This window comes from Helicoverpa zea, chromosome 10 (assembly GCF_022581195.2).
Source record: "Helicoverpa zea isolate HzStark_Cry1AcR chromosome 10, ilHelZeax1.1, whole genome shotgun sequence".
NCBI classification, from domain to species: Eukaryota; Metazoa; Arthropoda; class Insecta; order Lepidoptera; family Noctuidae; genus Helicoverpa; species Helicoverpa zea.
The window spans coordinates 10,141,252-10,159,730 of NC_061461.1; the positions used below are offsets into that span (position 1 = coordinate 10,141,252).

The 18,479-nt window shown below is 37.4% G+C and overlaps 4 protein-coding genes across 4 annotated transcripts; all 4 read right to left on the bottom strand.

Moving 5' to 3' along the window:
* Positions 1-1,201: 1,201 nt before the first annotated feature.
* LOC124634045 (peroxisomal catalase 1-like) lies at positions 1,202-3,078 on the bottom strand. Its single transcript, XM_047169446.1, has 2 exons — positions 2,911-3,078; positions 1,202-2,713 (listed from the first exon to the last, which is right to left on the bottom strand). Exons 1-2 carry the CDS (start codon positions 3,043-3,045, stop codon positions 1,244-1,246), a joined length of 1,605 nt encoding a protein of 534 aa, XP_047025402.1. The 5' UTR covers positions 3,046-3,078; the 3' UTR covers positions 1,202-1,243.
* A 2,087-nt stretch (positions 3,079-5,165) lies between these two features.
* LOC124634159 (catalase-like) lies at positions 5,166-6,944 on the bottom strand. The gene is made up of 2 exons (XM_047169582.1): positions 6,819-6,944; positions 5,166-6,638 (listed from the first exon to the last, which is right to left on the bottom strand). Exons 1-2 carry the CDS (start codon positions 6,942-6,944, stop codon positions 5,166-5,168), a joined length of 1,599 nt encoding a protein of 532 aa, XP_047025538.1.
* A 4,221-nt stretch (positions 6,945-11,165) lies between these two features.
* Positions 11,166-13,070, bottom strand: LOC124633862 (peroxisomal catalase 1-like). The gene is made up of 2 exons (XM_047169231.1): positions 12,918-13,070; positions 11,166-12,758 (listed from the first exon to the last, which is right to left on the bottom strand). The coding sequence occupies exons 1-2, from the start codon at positions 13,035-13,037 to the stop codon at positions 11,220-11,222; spliced, it is 1,659 nt and encodes a 552-aa protein (XP_047025187.1). The 5' UTR covers positions 13,038-13,070; the 3' UTR covers positions 11,166-11,219.
* Positions 13,071-14,959: 1,889 nt separating this feature from the next.
* LOC124634160 (peroxisomal catalase 1-like) lies at positions 14,960-17,628 on the bottom strand. The gene is made up of 3 exons (XM_047169584.1): positions 17,509-17,628; positions 16,878-17,415; positions 14,960-16,071 (listed from the first exon to the last, which is right to left on the bottom strand). The coding sequence occupies exons 1-3, from the start codon at positions 17,626-17,628 to the stop codon at positions 15,029-15,031; spliced, it is 1,701 nt and encodes a 566-aa protein (XP_047025540.1). The 3' UTR covers positions 14,960-15,028.
* Between the last annotated feature and the right edge of the window lie 851 nt (positions 17,629-18,479).

Consider the following 18,479-nt stretch of genomic DNA (forward strand, 5'->3'; position numbering starts at 1 on the left):
TAGTCTAACAATCATTTCAAGTACTAAAGTTGCTAAAAGACGTTATAAATTAGCTTTATTGCTGAACTTGTTCGTTATAAATGGGTCTATTTTGGCGACACTTCTAGATATAGAGCGAGTAGAAAACAGGTCAGCTCATCCACTGGCCAGCAATTTTGTTTGGCAAACATCGAGGATAAAGTGTAGAATAATTCAGAAGGATAACAACTGCAACCATTGAGCTTTTTTTCTAAAGTGGTAAAAGTAAATGCAAAAATTATTTTGTCAACCTTAGCACCAAAACATTAACCCGATTCAATCGATCTTCGCTTCATTTTGGTGAATAAAATAATATCTTAACTAAATACATTCATACTCAAGCATTAACTTATTAAAGCACGGAGGGTTTCTTAAACTTTTTGCAATCATTTCACAATTTAAAAAATTCCGCGGACGCTTTGAAAAAATAAACCGTCGTAATGTCGCCACCGAACAACTACTCTCTCAACGGTACCCACTTTGGGAAATCCTGTATTAAGGAATTATGAGATTTCTAAATATATTAAAGCAAAAAGATTCGTTACTACTAATAAGTTCTTCCGCGTATATGTAGATCTTCTGCATATCCCTACACTGTGTCCATGTTGACTACCAGTCCACTCTAAACTCGGCTTCATAATTAATACGTCAGGAGTGAATAAACAGAACACCAGTTGAAGTTATCGCTGTATTACCATAATCAACGGCGGCAGCTTGCAGCATAGAAGTTATAGCGGAAAAGTATTCACCAGCCTCTGCCCCAGCTTCTAATAAATTTACATTTTTATTGTTATAAAGGGATGACGGAAATATGTGGATTTTAATATTTATGCAAATCAGTTTGTCCCTTGAATTAATGTTTTGACCTTTCATGGTGGCATTGTAAAGCACAATAGAAGTGTGATTAGTTAGTATGACATCATCCATCCATAAGCCGCTTTTATGTAGAAGAAACGTGTTGCTGAAAATCTTTAAATATCTGTTCATGCTTTTAATGAATTTAATCAAATGAAGTCCTCAATGTCACTACTTATGAAGATTACAAAATTGTAAGTTTAGTTATCATATTTTTGGTAAGGTCGCCCGGTTTGTTCGGCCCTTACTATAATTTAGAACAAGGATTTATTACAGCTTAAGTATACCTACTTACATCATGGTACATCATTTGAATGAAAACTCCAAGTCTTTAATATCGAGTATAATTCCATGCTGTAACTTCGTTATTTTAACTAGCACTAGCTATACATTGTGCGATACGATTTCTTCTCTCTTGTGGCACCACAGCTCTCAATGTTTTTAACTCTGCTTTAACACGTCCTCCTAAACCAGTATCTATCAAAGTCAATATGTAAAGAGCTTTCTTCTCTATATCAGGGGCCACGTCTACCAGCATTTGAGCAAAATGACCCGCAATTCTTTGTCTATGTGCATCAGTATCCACTATTTCATTGTAAAATTCAGCCATTGGTTGTAAATCAACAGCGTTTCTATGCAAAATGAATAATCTATCTGTTGGTCGATTTTCATCAACATAAGGAATGGGACCGTTGAAGGTGTTTGCATAATAGTTTGGAACATCCTTCATGTTGTCCAACACAGGCGGTGTCCCATCCCTATTATATGTCTTATCATAAATAGGAGCGTTCACTCTTATGTTATCATGATTTCCTCCCAATCGATAATTTTGTGTATCAGGATACGATATCTTTCTAGCTCTAAAAACTAAATCAGCAGGTCCCAATATACCTGGCACTAGATTGTCAGGACTGTAAGCAGCTAGTTCAGCGTCCTTGAAGTGATTGTCAACTAATCGATTGAAAACCAGTTTCCCTACTGTCACAGTACGATATGTGCCTCTCTTCCAAAGCCTTGTTAGGTCAAATGGATCATAATCTAAATGAGTCAACTGGTCTTTCGTCAGAATATCCATGTCTAATCTCCATGAAGGGTAATTCTTTTCAGCAATAGCATTGTACAAGTCAGTGTTATAGTAGTCTGGGTCCTCGATGCCTATTGCTGCCGCTTGCGCATCTGTCAGGTTAAATAGACCTACATTCGTTCTGAAGTTGAATTTGACATAAAATCGTTCACCATGTTTATTGTACAATTCATAAGGATGGATCGCGAAGATGTCCATCTTTCTGTATCCATCAGGCAAACCAAAGTCCGAATTCAGCCACAGAAATGTGTGTACAAATTCTGGTTTTGATATCATAAAGTCCCACCTGGCATTATTGTCAAAAGCATCAGTACGCGGATTCCTTTTAAATGAATGTGCAAAATGTAGGATGTCCATTGGATCTCTGTAAAGGAATATAGGAATATTCAAACACAGTAAATCTAAGTTTCCCTGTTCCGTGTAAAACTTTATAGATATTCCTTTCGTTTCTCTGGACAAGTCGCTTCCACCAATATTTTGTATAGATGTAGACAGTCTTCCGACAAGGGGTGTTTTTTTCCCAATTCCAGTGAATACATCCGCAGTAGTGTATTCTGAAACATCGTTTGTAACCTCGAAGTATCCATAAGCTCCAATGCCTTTAGCATGAACAAGTCGTTCTGGAATTCTTTCTCTATTGAGATGAGCGTTTGCTCGAAATAATTGTTTACTGTTAAATAAGTCTGTGTTTAGAGTAACAGTATCTCTGATGTCTATTGGATCTCCAGTTGTTGTAGTCCACACTCCGATTGGTTTCTGAAAATAATACGTCATTAAAATATCTGGGCTACATTTTATCCATATTTTTAGAATAAATACTTGGAATTTTAATGATGTCAGACAAATTGAAGATTAAATTCCAATTAAAATGTATAGCGATCACCATTCAAGACAAACCTAAATGTAGTACAAACTGTATCATTGTGAATCCACCAAGTAAATTAAAAACTCACAGGATGTCGTCGCCTAAAGTCGGGCAACTGTTGCGCCACAGCATCAGCAACCATAGCAGTCTCATTATCGTATTGGTAGCTCTTTACATATTCCACAACAACACACAAACATACACAGACAACTAGAAACTTCATTCTGTATGCAGAAAACTAGTACAGAGTACATAACAGTCACTAGTCACGTATTATATAATAGTGCATAAGGGAAACTCGTGCCGATTATAATTTAAGAGCTAATTATTCGTTACGATTAATATTTTATATCTTGACATGTTATGACTACATAATTAATGTTTTTGAATATCGAAGAGCGTAATCTATGTATGATTATATCGGACATAAAAGATCGATTAGATTAATTGTTTCGTTGCTGATGCTTAATTTGACTCTTATAAACGCACACTGCAAACTTTTAGTCGGCCGATAGTTTGTTTGTGCTCTTAGGACAGTACGAAGATGAATTGTAGTACGCACATTACAAAAATCTGGTATTTAGCCGATATCAGACCGACTGAAAACTTTGATTGTAGGTACACATGAAAGTATGTATGTATGGCAGAGTGCAAGGTAAGCAAAAACGTGTGAGAGCGTGAGGCATGCAAGGAACCGACAGTTACTGCGCACTGTTCCGAGTGAATGGTTCTCAACACCGTGTTTCTCTCAACCCTCTGCACCCCCGACCAGAAGAGGCAGTACTCAATTAGGGATTCAACCCAACAACCGATCCCTAAAGTATCAAGATTTTCTTAAAAAAATACCAACCATCGGGTCAACTATCGGCCGACTGTTTAGTTTGCCGTTCGCTCTCAAAGCTATAATGTATCACAATTTATCATTACTTTTAGCTCACGCTGCAAGGTAATAGGGCATAAATCAAAATAAAAAAGGAGACGTGGGAGAGTTGTAACAAGGACGATTTCTCTCTATAATAGTTAGGGAGCTGGCAACAACGGTTGTTTGTTGCTCACGAGACGCTCGACTCGACTCGAGCTCAACTCGAGACACTACCAACCGCGGCCGGAGACACTCCACGCGCGGTACTTTCAATATGACGTTTGTGTCCATACAATTAGGGTGCTTCTACACGGTGCATGTTGGTGGAGCAAGTTACCATGCGCAAGTGACCCGCGCGCACGCAACAGAGCACGCGGGTAGGTTATTTTGCTTTGGTACATGTTCGAGTCGCTTAATCCGCACCTTTTTAAAATGCATGTAACCTGCTCATGTACCTCATTATGTGCCTAAAAGTAAGATGTTCTTAATTCAAGCATGTATAATTTGTTGTGTTATTTTTTATTTACTTGCTTAGTTATTCAAGTTTCAAAAAGTGGCATTTATGTTTTGTATGGACATCGTGATTATAGAATATAAATCATTATGCGGATCAAGTTGTAATTTTAAGCACCGAGGGGAGTTGTTTTCTTAGTACATATTCCTGGTGAGTTATCTCCATTTCTTTGAATTCAGTTCAGTTAGAACAAAAAATAAAATAACAAAACCACAGTCAAGATAGAAAAATTCTAAAGCAAGAGAAGTGTGGTTCAAGCTATTTTTTACACTTGATGTTCACGAATGCTAATATGTTATTTTATTTGGTACTAAAGGATAATATTCATTAATAGAATATGTCTTTTCACCTGGGTCTATTTACACGTAATACATGGTAACAATTCACCACGGTACAAGTCACACATACCTCGGTGGAGGGAGAGTTGTGACAGGGGGAGCGGTTTTTTATTTAGTTGATTTTCTCGAAAACTGTGATACTTTGTTTAATTTAGGTGATTGATTTAAAAATAGTAGGAATGGGGCTAAATGAATTTATATAATTGTCATAGCTATGGAATTATTATTGAAAGAGATATGGCCCCAAAAGCAAAAATTGTCACAACTCTCCTAGGTCTCCCCTTATAAAATGTACCACTCCCTATAAAATCGACTACACTAATGTTTAGTTTCCACCGCCCATTTCCTCTTTCCTTCCACGAACTAATGTGTTGTATTTATGAAATAATTATCATGTTGTACCTACTTATGTACTACTTAGTTACTTATTTACTTTGAATGCTTGAGGCCATATCATGTTAGGGATAGACTGAAAAGTAAACCTGCTTGTATCATTACTCAAATAAAAACAAGGAACTCTTTTATATTTATTGAATTGAATTAGCATAAACAACTTTTGCATAGTTATTACACCACAGTCTTGAACTCACAATATATCACATTTCAGTTCAGAATTTGCATTCTTCGTTCTAAGTCGTACTTAAACACTGAGCTCTGCTATCATATCTCTCCTTTAGAGGTATCATTGCTTTAGCCTTGGCTATATTCAACGCTATCTTAACTCTTCTGCCTAAATCAGGATCCACTAATGATAGTAACTTAAGCCCCTTCCTCTCGATATCACTGGGTACCCCTTCGAATGAAGCAGCAAAATTATTGGCTATCCTTTGTCGATGAGCGTCACTTTCTACAATTTCATTGTAAAACTCAGACATGGGTTGCAAGTCTACTGCAGTATTTTGCAAAACAAACAAACGTTCTGTTGGTCGAGCCTCGTCAACGTAAGGCATGGGTCCATTAAAAGAATTAGGATAATAGTTCGGTGCATCCTTCATGTTATCCAAAACAGGTGGTTTTCCATCGCGATTATAATTCCTGTCATAAATAGGAGCATTGACTCCTGTATTTGCATGGTTTGCTCCCAAACGGTAATGTTGAGTGTCAGGATAGAAAACTCTTCGAGCTTTAAATAGAGAATCAGGTGGACCTACTATTCCTGGAACTAAGTTATCTGGATTAAAAGCAGCTTGCTCAACATCTTTAAATACATTGTCAACACGACGATTGAAAACTAATTTACCAACTGTTACGGTTCTGTATGTTCCTCTCTTCCATTGTCGTGTTAGATCAAACGGATCATAATCAATCTTTGTTAAGTCATCTTTCGTCAAAATGTCCATTTCTAATCTCCAAGACGGGTAGTTACCCGCTGCAATTGCATTATACAGATCTCTATTGTAATAATCTGGATCTTCAGTTCCTATTGCTTGCGCTTGAGCATTGGTTAAATTGAACAACCCTATTTCAGTTCTAAAGTTGAATTTTACATAATACCTATCTCCCTTTTTGTTGTAAACCTCATATGCATGGATTGGAAAATTATTCATCTTTCTATACCCATCTGGTAAACCAAGGTCAGATTGTAACCACATAATTATGTGCAAAACATGAGGTCTCATAATCATGAAGTCCCATCTCATTGTATTGTCAAATATTCCAGTACGAGGATTCCTTCTGAAAGATCGTATGAAGGACAAGAAGTCTATAGGGTCTTTATAAAGTATTGGTATATTTAAGCATATCAAATCAAGATTTCCTTCATTTGTGTAAAACTTTAAGGCTACTCCTTTCATTTCCCTGCCCAAGTCAGTGCCTCCAAGGTTCTGTGTGGCTGTAGAAAAACGCCCAACGACAGGTGTTTTTTTTCCAATACCGTTGAATACATCGGCTTTGATATATCTGGATACATCGTGAGTAACTTCAAAATATCCGTATGCACCGACCCCTTTTGCATGTACCACTCGTTCTGGAATTCTTTCTCTGTCGACGTGAGAAGTTAGAAGAAAATGATGTTTGTTGTTGAAAACATCCGAGTTTAGAGTAATGGTATCTCTGATGTCTATTGGGTCACCATTATGCTTGGTCCACACACCAATTGGTCTCTGAAGAATAATAATTTAATACGTTACTAAATGTCATTAAAACCTCCTCTTAACTTAATATCTTACCTTAATTGTGAAATCTTCTGCAATACTTATATTTACAATCAAAAATATACATTTAAAAGTCATACAGTCGTAAAAGTCATACTTAAATAGAAGATTATTATACAAATCACATACCGGGTGTCTGCTTCTAAACTCGGCCAACTGTTGTGATACTGCATCTACTGTCTCATTGGAACATTCATAGCTATTCACATATTCTAAGACTATGAAGAAACAAACGCAGGCAATAAGTTTGCCCATTCTTGCGAAAACAATAGAGAGCTGATTGACCGCATCATATTTATATAACAGCACCGGGAAGAAGATTTTAAACTAATCAGCATAATGCCAGGAAACGTTTATTTGTAGGTGTTAATTTACAAAAACGTCATTTCTGCATTATTGATAGCATTTAACGATTTTACTTTTACTGTTATAACAGTAGTAATCTATATTTTCAGTATTTCCTCTCCTCTTACCTCTTCAATGCAAGGGCGGATCCAGCTTCGGCACCAGGGGGGGGTCACAAAGTCGTGGTCAAGTCACAAAAAATATTATATTGTAGCGTATAGATCTGTTAATATTAAAAGTAGTAGTATAAATACAATAAGCGCGATCGTAGCGAGCTCGAAATTTTTACGAATGTGAAGAAAAGTGTTTTCATGTAGAAAATGGCCCGAGCAGAGTGAGCGCAATTTCTCGTATTTATACCACACACACGTGCCAAACAAAAAAGCGCGAGCGAAGCGAGCGCGAAAATTTTTGTTCAGGTCGAGGACTAAGGTTAAAAAAGTGTTTTTATGTAGAAAATGGTCCGAGCTGAGCGAACGCGATTTCTTGGACAGAATCACAGATGTGAAATTGAAAAAGCGCGAGCGAAGCGAGCGCGAAAATTTCTTTTCAGTTCGAGGACTAAAAGTAGATGAAAACGCTTTCTTGCTGTATAACAAATAGACAGCACAAATACAAGAAAGTGCGATCATAGCAAGCGCGAGAATTTTTTCAGGTTGAAGACTAAACGTTTGAAAAGTATTGTGTACGTAGAAAAGGGCGCGTACGTTTTTTTTATGGGTATAATTTAGGCGGTCACCAAAAATATTTTTAAGACTCTAAGCTGAGGCACCAAATAAAATAAACTACTCCAAAAAAAATAAATTGACTTTATTAAAAGGGCACTAAAGTATATAATATTATGATCCAAAAAAAATAAAATAACATCAGAAAAATCGCAAATCTCGCACAAATATTATTTTTGGTTCCCAAAATGGATTAATGGTCACCAAATTCTATCCAACTAAAAGATTAATATTACTAACAAAAATCAAAGTTAGTGACGAAAACGAATAGCTGCAAAACCGACTCCACGTAGTCTTGTCTGCCCTACCCCTAGAGTGCAATTCAAAACCGCGTAGGCACGGAGGGGCGAGGCGGCCTGCGAGCTGAGGCGCAGGTAGTTGAAGCGCTCGCCGCCGCGGCTGAGGCTGGCCGGCTGAGCCGGCCAGCAAGCCGAAGCTGCGGTGGTGAGCGTGAAAACCATCTGCGACGATAAGCTCGCATGGGACCGCCGGAGCCACGCAGCGCCGGAGCCGTGATGGAAGCCATGCTTGCTGCATGTTGCGTGCTTACATTTTAAACGTACTGAGTTACACCCAAATTCATATAACAATAAATAAGCGACGTACGTTTGGGAACCCCAGTATATTAATTGGTATTTGGGAAATATTCTAGCGATCGTTAGCTTTTTTAGTCTAACAAAAATGACCAAATTAGGAATCATGGTATTACATAATTGGTAACATCTAAGTAGTGATAATATATAAAATTTGGTCTAAAGTGTATTTTAAAGGCGTCCATATATTTTTTTAGTAGTCAATAATACGAAAAAATGGTTTTATTTAATAATATTTTTGGAAACGTTATTTGGTGACCATTTATCCATTTTGGTAACCGTTTAGAATTTTTTTGGTAGTAAAATAGGTACTTTTTTGGGTGGTGTTTAAACACAAGCCTTTTTTTATTGCAGCAACAGTAAAACATTTTCTGTGAAAACTTCAATTGTCTTACTATTGGTAAGGGTTCATGAGATCAGGGCCGTCTCTAGCTCATGTAGCGCCTCGGTGCAATCATCACCCAAGCGCCACTTATGTATCTATTGAAAGATTTTGAGTAGTACATACAATATGTACTACTCAAAATCAAAAGGAATATAAATAAGAACGTTCGAACGAAAGTCACTTTTTTGTTAGGTAAAGGACTTATAAAAAGTTTCCGAATCATTGTAGGCTCAAACTGTTGGCCAGATTTAAGTTATGAAAGTCGAGACAGGACTACGTTATGGCGCGACGATGAGCGCGAGCGAAGCGAGCGCGCAAATTTTTTTAATTTTGGGACACAAAAAGTTCATAAGTTTTAAAAAGCGCTGTAAAGTAACAAGCAGTCGGAAGCGCAAACTGTTTTGTTTTTGAGGACTCCATTAATATTTTTTTTTGTTATATTTGACTTATGAAGTTATCAAAGCAAGGTATATATGATATTGCGCGAGCGAAGCGAGCGCGAAATTTTTTGAACCTACGACACAAAACCACCTGATTAAATACATTGTAAAGCAACAAGTAGCCGCGAGCGCAGCGAGCGCGAACTTTTTTGAATTATTTGTTTGAAGACTCACAAATCAGACTGGGAATTACGTACAAATAAAAAGGAACCGTGATTAGAGAGAGTGCCATTTGTGTTCGTTGATTCGGTGCGTCATTAAAAATAATAAATAATCAGAAATACAGTACAGACATAGTCATTTACTCGCGAGCGTAGCGAGCTAGAATTTTTTCACTTAGTTGGAGGATGTTAAAAGTTAAAAATAATCAAAATGATCGATCCAACAAAGCGAAGGCGACTTTTTTGTCAGTATCATGATACAATGTGGAACTTCCTTATCGAACGGGTGTAATTTCTTCGAAATTTCCTGGTGGTGGGGCGTCCCGCGGCGCCCCTGAGACCGAGGCGCCCGGGTTATTCGCACACCCTGCACCATAGGTTAAGACGGCCCTGCATGAGATACAGCATGTAATGTAGACAACCCGGACAGCGGATTCTTAGTAACAGGATCCCGTTTTCTCCTTTTGGGTACGGATAAAGAGTAAATAAAGAATAGAGAGTGAGCGTTGCGAGCACGAATTCTTCAGCAAAACTACTCTACCTGTTACTATGTAGGTATCTACCTATTCACTCGGAATAAAAATTATCTTATACTTATAACAAAAACTGAAAACATCGTGTTTAACCATTTCAATTATTGGTCCCCTTAGGTCCTGAACCTGGCCCAGGGGGGGGTCATGACCTTGTGACCTACCCCCTGGATCCGCCGTTGCTTCAATGGGCCTGTCTTAGTATCCGCGTATATTATATATTTAAGCAAGGGTATCTATGTATTCAGTAGACAATTAGATCTTTGTGAAAAATTCTTTTGATTTCATACATAAAACTGTAAATAGCAGAAAATAGATTACACGCCCACGTACCTTTAAAAATGTTAACACTCAAAAGTTCATATACTTAGCGGAGTAGGATATGGCTATCAATATTGAGGTGTATAAAATTACTTAATAATAGTACATTATTTCCTTTAAAGAATAATCATGTTAAATGAATATGTCCGTTCTACGTCAATCTAAATACCTGACTCACATTTGAATTTTCTTAAGTAAAATTCAGTAATTCAGCATTATATTTACTATAACTTGAAATCAGATCATGAAACGGTGGATAAATAATGAAGGTTACTACATTAATCAAAACCTAACTACAGCAGAAAACCATAGACGAACAAATTAAGAGTATCCGCCCACGTATACCTTTGTGAAATGAACGATAGTACGCACATAACAACAATCAGGTCAGGAAAATCTGATTGATATCACAATTTTCTTTTAAAAAATATCCAACTGGTTGCGCCATCTATATTTTCTATAACGAACTACTCAGTTCACTCATCGATAACTAGTTTCGCCTTTGACAACATTCAAACAGGCTACCCCCATCCCCGACTTCGAGCGACGGACGCACTCACGCGCCATCGCCATTGCAAAACCTTTGGAAATAAACGTGTCGCCGAGAGAAAACGCTCGTGCTGCTCCTGTGCCGCATCGCATCCTCACCACAGCTGTAGGCAAAGGTAATATAATGTTTGTGTATAAGGTATAGCGAACTGTTGTGATAATCCGCCCGCGGGTGTGAACGTGACAATTGTGTGTGATCGGGAAGACCGCCGCTAGCGTCCATCTTGGTAAGCCCAACGCTGGAGAGCCAGGTACACGTGCTTTCGATAATTCGATAATTTCCAAACTACCAACCACAGGGCCCACTGTCGGCCAACTGTTTAATCTCCAGTCCCAGAAATAAAATATAAAACTCCTCTTTAATTAACATTTTTATATTTATTGCATTAAGAAAATGAATAAGAAAACTTCATAGATATAGGAAAAGTGTCAATAACTTTATTAAAATAATTTGAATGATGTACACATAAAAGCTATATTTTTAGAGAAGACGGATTACATCTTTTGATACTGGCTGTTTAGGAGGTGCATCAGCTGTCGGCACATTTCTGATGGGTACATTTGGTGCAGCAGTGGCTTGAGCTGCAGCCTGCTCAGCAGCAGCCTGCGCTAAGGCTACTTCTAAACCAACAGTGACTCGGTTACCCAAGTCACGGTCAATAAGATGCAGGAGCTTTAGAGCTCTCTGCACCACCGGCGGAGTGACTGGCACAAGAGATAAAACTACATTATTAATAAATCGTTGTCTGTGTCCCTCATCTTCTAGAATGTAATTGTAGAAGTTAGACAAGGGTTCTAAATCAATAGCGTTACTTTCCAATACTTGTAACTTCTCCCTCGGTCTCTTCTCGTCTACATAGGGTATAGGACCATTGAATGAATTAGGCCAATAGTTGGGGGCATTCTTCATGTTCAATCTTGTAGGTGGTGTTCCGTCGCGAATGTATGTCTTGGCGTACAATGGCATATTAATGAAAATTTTATTGTGATTTCTTCCCAAACGATGATTTTGTGTGTCCCTATAGAACATTCTTCTGCCTCTGAACAAAAAGTCAGGTGGTCCAGGAATACCAGGCACCAAGGCTGCAGGGTTGTATGCTCCTTGTTCGACATCCCTGAAATGATTTTCAATGTTCTTGTTCAACACTAAACGTCCAATTTGCACGGTGAAGAATGTGCCATTCTTCCATAGTCTAGTAACATCGAAAGGATCGTAGTCGATAGTTTGAATGTCATGTGGTGTCAACACGTCCATCTCCAATTTCCATGCAGGGAAGTTACCCTGGTCAATAGCGTTGTACAAATCCCGATTGAAGAAATCTGGATCTTGACCTTGTAAGACAGCTGCTTGAGCAGATGAAATTGCCGAGACTCCCTGCTCAGTTCTAAAGTTAAACCTGACATAGTGTCTCTCCCCATGCTTATTAACTATTTCATAAGTATGTATGGGGAAGGCATCCATTCTTCTGTACCCATTTGGAATACCATAATCAGCCAATGTCCAGAAGAAGTTGTGACTGATAACAGGTCTTTGAGTTGCTAAGTCCCACTGACTAGTGAAATCAAATAAGTTTGTCTGTGGGTTTCTCTTGAATGCATGCACTAGGTTCAAGAAGAACATAGGATCTCTGTACAAGTACACTGGTGTTGATAAACATAGTAAGTCTAAATTGCCTTCCCTTGTGTAGAATTTAATCGACATACCTCTCAACTCTCTGGCAAGGTCAGAGCCTCCTACGCTTTGCAAAGCTGATGATAACCTAACTACTAAAGGCGTTTTCTTGCCTATCCCGTTAAACACATCAGCGTAAGTGTATTTGGAGACATCGTTCGTTACTTCAAAATATCCGAAGGCGCCAGTACCCTTGGCATGGACAACTCTCTCAGGTATTCTCTCTCCATCGAAGGTCAACATAGTGTCGAGAAGCAACTGATTGTTAAATTGATCGGAGTTTATTGTTATGGTGTCCCGAATTTCGACTGGATCTCCAGTATTTTTGGTCCATAGTCCTATTGGTAACTGAAAAGAATAAATTTAATTAAAATACCAGTCGACTCGGATATCACTTTGAAGATCATAGAAGAAGACAATAAAATAATTTCATGTTTGTTTTTTATTGGAAAAATAAAAAAAGCACCTTTCTTAGGATTCAAGAATATAAGAAACGAATTCACCTACCGGATGGTCCCGCTTGAAGTCCAATAGCTGCCTCTGCGCCGGTTCGTACGTTACATTTGCATATTTGATACTTTCCGCATTGACTACCACATAAAACAGACACGCAACGATCGACCACATCTCGGCATCGGCTGCGTGTTGCACACTTGCCTAACAAAACTAGCTTATATAACCTTTATTAATACGAGCTATTAAATCAGCAATTACTGTCAGTTAGTAATTTTGTTCATCATTATCATCAACCTTTACATTGTTATACTATGTAAAGATACAGTACTTATGGGCTATAATCAATAAGTTTTCTCAAGCGACTGCATAACTTCTGTTCTACACCGCCAAAGATGTTCAATAACAGTCGGGACCTACAGTCTAACGTGTGAAATCGTAAGTTATGGAATCGAATACACCCTCTCATAATTAGAAGACAGATACTTTATGATGGTCTAATCACCATTGACGACAGCGATTATTTTCATACAGTACTTGAAAACAAAAATTAAAGCTATGAATTTAATACATAAGTCTAGTTCTAGTCTTTATTTTACATTCTGTCTTTCCCTCCTTGTTACGCCCACATTAATAATTTTCGAGGGCATTTAGAAGCTACCTATTCGATGGTTCACAAAAACGTTCAAAAACGTTGTTTTAATTGTAGATTCATAACGAAAAAAAAAACAAATTACTATCACATTTATCATACCATAAAATGAAACTCAGCCCATAATCATCTATTTTGAACCAATTTAACTGGCAATCTTACAAATTATTGGTACACAACGCAACATAATTAAAACAATAATTAGCTAATCTGAGGAAATGCGTGATCTATGATTGGATAATGATATAACATTTTGTGAATTGACTTGGAACACAAAATAGTGATTTTTTACATTAGACCTGATTATCTTACAATGTAGATGTTGATCTTGTCAAAATATATTAACCCTTTAAATAAACAAATAAATCGTATATTTTTGATAGCTTTGTGTGCAGATTATCATTGACGTTTCAGTTGAAAATGCAATAAGTATCTTCATGACGTCGATGACAGCTTAGGCTGCTTTTATCTGTCCAATAAATGTTGGTCGTTAAAAGTATGCTAATATAACTTTATGTAGACATATTTTATTTTCAATAAATACTTATGGGATTAGATTTCCAGATTGGACCTAAGATTGTGCCTTGTGAAACTCTCAACATATCGCTCAGTTATTGAAAAAAAATTACCTTTTCAGTACCTACATCCGTTGAAATAACGTGATTTATAATGCAAATAAATCTCAATTAAGCAAATGTTTATAATTGAGCATTAACAATTATTTCTGTAACAAGAAGGTTACAAAATAATTTAACAAAATTATGAATGTTGCAAGATAATTATAATAATAATACCCTAAAGGAAATGCATGCTACAGTGTACCATTATGTGTATTTCGGGTTGAATAATATTGATCATTTCATTTATGTATCTCATCCTCATCCTCCGAGCCTTTTCCCAATCATGTTGAGGTCGGCTTCCAGTCTAACCGGATTCAGCTGAGTACCAGTGCTTTACAAGAAGCGACTGCCTATCTGACCTCCTCAACCCAGTTACCCGGGCAACTCGATACCCCTTGGTTAGACTGGTGTCAGACTTACTGGCTTCTGACTACCCGTAACGACTGCCAAGGATGTTCAATGACAGCCGGGACCTACAGTTTAACGTGCCATCCGAAACACAGTCCATGGTGTCTAAGATATACTTAGAAAGTACATACATACTTAGAAAAGTTGCATTGGTACTTGCCTGACCTGGGATCGAACCCGCGCCCTCATACTTGAGAGGTTGGTCCTTTACCCACTAGGCCACCACGACTCATGTATCTATTGGAAAAATAAATGAAATAGGCAAATCCTTATTTATAATATTTAAATAAATGGAGAACGATAGAAAAACTAATACCACACCCTTTTGGATCTTATTTATTTAAAATTAGAACTTTGGTACTTATACATTCATATCCATCTAGGAATCTGTATGACAATCAATAACAGTGCCAAAATTGGTTGAACAAAAGTATATCACCGGCTAAATGAACCATATAACATTAATGTTATTTTATTTCAATTGATTAATGCTCGCTGTGAACATGTTTTGCTTGATATTTCTCAGGAGCAGGATCTGCGGTTGGCACATTCCTTATTGGCACATTTGGTGGAGGAGTCGCTTGAGCTGCAGCTTGCTCAGCCGCAGCCTGGGCCAAAGCCACTTCCAAACCAAGGCTGACTCGACTACCCAAATCCTGATCAACAAGATACAGGAACTTTAGAACCCTTTGCAACACCGGCGGAGTAACGGAACCAAGAGTTGCAACTATAGTTTGGATGAATCTCTGCCGGTGGGCTTCATCTTCAAGAATATGATTATAGAAATAATTAAGGGGCTGTAAATCAACAGCATTACTTTCCAGTACAAGAAGTTTCTCTCGAGGCCTCTTCTCGTCTACGTAAGGTATGGGACCGTTGAACGAATTAGGCCAATAGTTGGGGGCATTCTTCATGTTCAGTCTTGTAGGAGGTGTTCCGTCGCGAATGTATGTCTTGGCGTACAATGGCATATTAATGAAAATTTTATTGTGATTTCTTCCCAAACGATGATTTTGAGTATCTCTGTAGAACATTCTCCTGCCTCTGAACAAAAAGTCAGCTGGACCAGGAATACCAGGCACCAAGGCTGCAGGGTTAAATGCTCCCTGTTCAACATCTCTGAATTGATTTTCAACGTTTCTGTTTAATACTAAACGTCCAATCTGGACTGTGGAGTATGTGCCATTCTTCCACAGTCTAGTAACGTCAAATGGATCGAAGTCAACTTTTTGTATATCTTCTGGTGTCATCATATCCATCTCTAATCGCCACGCAGGGAAGTTACCCTGTTCAATTGCATTGTACAAATCTCTATTGAAATAATCTGGATCTTGACCTTGAATTATTTGTGCTTGTTCATTAGTCAATGCTGAAAACCCTTGTTCCGTTCTAAAGTTGAATCTGACATAGTGTCTTTCCCCATGCTTATTAGCAATTTCGTAAGTATGAATTGGGAAAGCATCCATTCTTCTATACCCATTAGGGAGACCATAATCAGATAATGTCCAAAAGAATGTATGGGCAAGAGCTATAATAATAATAAATTTATTTATTCAAAAGTTTACAGATTCGGCCTTAGCTAAATAAGAATCATTGTAGAGTTAAGCAGAGACATAGTACACTTATTATGCAAAACATCAGAAGAAAATCTGTGTACCAAAATATAAGAACCCTGCCTCCTAAACTAGGGTCACCTGTATCTTAGGAGGCAGTTTTCAGCGGAACATTTATACAAATTCAGATTTATACAGCGTAACTGATATTGGTTGACAATTGTAGCTAATCGTCTTATTGTATAGCGAAAAACAGCAGAATGTATGTAATTAAATTGAGTTTTTTTTTTTTTTTTTTTGATATAACAAAAAGAGATGAGTACATAAAAAAAATAAAAATAAAAAAAATTAAATAAACAAAAAAGAGCTCCTTATGTGACTGTGCGTGTTGTGTGTGAGTGTTATGTGTGTGTGTGTGTGTGTGAGAGAGAGTGTGTGAGGGTGTGTGGGTGGGTGTGTTTGGGTTGTTAGTTATGTATGTGTGATTACTAATAAGATATTGTTAGTTAATATATGTGAGCAGTGCCTCCGTTTGGGAATAATCTTGTAGAAGAAGCCATTCAGTAAGCTTAGCTTTTACGTTATGTTTGTTCAGGTCGATAATATTAAGATATTTAATTGCTTTTTTGTAGATGTGTGTACTTAATGTGTAATAGTGGTGTCTAGCAAACGAAGTTTTATGTCGAGCGCCTGATATAATAGTGGTACGAGTCTTAGTATTTGACGGTAAAATACTTGTGTGTCTTCTGAGAATAGTCCGGAGAACAAACAGTTGTCGGACTGTTAGAATTTGACAGTCTGCATAGAGTTGTGTAGTTAGCTGGTTTTAACATGACTAAATCCCAGCGACTCGTGTAGTCTACCAATATGTTGGTTTGCGGATTTCTTTTAAAAGCGCGGACCAAAGACCAGAAGAACAAAGGGTCTCGATATAAGTAGACAGGAGTCTGTAAGCATAAGAGATCTAGATTTCCTTCTCTGGTATAGAATTTGATAGACATGCCTCTTAATTCTTTGCTGACGTCAGTTCCGCCAAGACTTTGAGCTGCATTTGAGAATCTAACTACCAATGGTGTTTTCTTGCCAATCCCGTTGAACACATCGGCGTAAGTGTATTTGGAGACATCATTTGTGACTTCAAAATATCCAAAGGCACCAGTACCCTTAGCGTGGACCACTCTCTCAGGTATTCTCTCTCCATCAAATGTCAACATCGTATCGAGAAGCAACTGGTTGTTGAATTGATCAGAGTTTATCGTTATGGTGTCTCTTATCTCGACTGGATCTCCAGTATTTTTCGTCCATAATCCTATCGGTAACTGCAAAGCCAAAAACATAATGTTACACTTTATTATTTAATACTAATTATCTCATTCATGAATACTGAAGCAGTTTGCGACAATGTTACTAACCGGATGATCTCGTTTAAAGTCCAACAGCTGCCTCTGCACCGGTTCGTATGTCACATTTTGGTAGATCACACTTTCCACATTCAGTATCACGGAAAATAAACACGCCACGATCACTTTCATGTTGGAAATCAAGTGCGTGTTTCAATGTTTTTCTACTTAACTCCTTTATATAGGCTTTGATAATTTGTGAACAATTATGTGCCTCTTTGTCTGCGTTAATCTGTATTGTGATTTCATGATTTACTATTTAAACGTTAGTAGTTTGTTAGTAAATTGTTTCACGATGTTCTTTTTGATTTAGGGTCCCGTCAATATTATGTTTTACCTAGCCTAATTCTAATGAATAACAAAGATAGGCATCCTTGTTCCGTAACATTTTTTTCTAAATATTATAAAAAAGTGTCTGAGATACACTCCGAATGTTTGTTAAACGACACAAAAAGGTAAGGTACCAATTTAAGTATACAAATCAGGTAGGTCACGCCATCACATGTGAAAGATTAGGCCTTTTTACATTGATATACAAAAACATCAATGGCCGTTTAAGCTGAAAATTAGAGGGGAGGTAGCTTAGACCCGGGAGAAGGCTATAGGAGTTTTTGTCACCGTCCGGTTACGGGAAATATTTGTCTCGGGACGAGTGAAACCACAGACGTAAGCTAGTATGTACTTAATAATAACGAATAATACAAAATACCATTTTGTTGTACTTGTAGTTACAGGTAATAAAATCTACTCGATAAATAACATAATAGAAGGATATGCGTGTTGCAGATACTCGAACTATGTATTATGAAACGTTGAATTGTTAATGTAAGAACGATTTAAACATATTATCGAAACATATGATCATCAGAGTATCCTCAATTTTGAATAGATATATTTCAAGTATAATTTCTAATCATGAAGATTTACCAAGATTTGATGAAAATGACTTACAATAATATCAACACAATATGGTTGACTTTATA

Coding starts and splice junctions, on each gene's coding strand:
- LOC124634045 (XM_047169446.1), bottom strand. CDS start 3,045: ATGAAGTTTCTAGTTGTCTGTGTATGTTTGTGTGTTGTTGTGGAATAT. Junction 2,714..2,910: donor ACTTTAGGCGACGACATCCT/GTGAGTTTTTAA, acceptor TATTATTTTCAG/AAACCAATCGGAGTGTGGAC.
- LOC124634159 (XM_047169582.1), bottom strand. CDS start 6,944: ATGGGCAAACTTATTGCCTGCGTTTGTTTCTTCATAGTCTTAGAATAT. Junction 6,639..6,818: donor AGTTTAGAAGCAGACACCCG/GTATGTGATTTG, acceptor ATTATTCTTCAG/AGACCAATTGGTGTGTGGAC.
- LOC124633862 (XM_047169231.1), bottom strand. CDS start 13,037: ATGTGGTCGATCGTTGCGTGTCTGTTTTATGTGGTAGTCAATGCGGAA. Junction 12,759..12,917: donor ACTTCAAGCGGGACCATCCG/GTAGGTGAATTC, acceptor TATTCTTTTCAG/TTACCAATAGGACTATGGAC.
- LOC124634160 (XM_047169584.1), bottom strand. CDS start 17,628: ATGAAAGTGATCGTGGCGTGTTTATTTTCCGTGATACTGAATGTGGAA. Junction 17,416..17,508: donor ACTTTAAACGAGATCATCCG/GTTAGTAACATT, acceptor TTGGCTTTGCAG/TTACCGATAGGATTATGGAC. Junction 16,072..16,877: donor CAGACTGTCAAATTCTAACA/GTCCGACAACTG, acceptor TTATTATTATAG/CTCTTGCCCATACATTCTTT.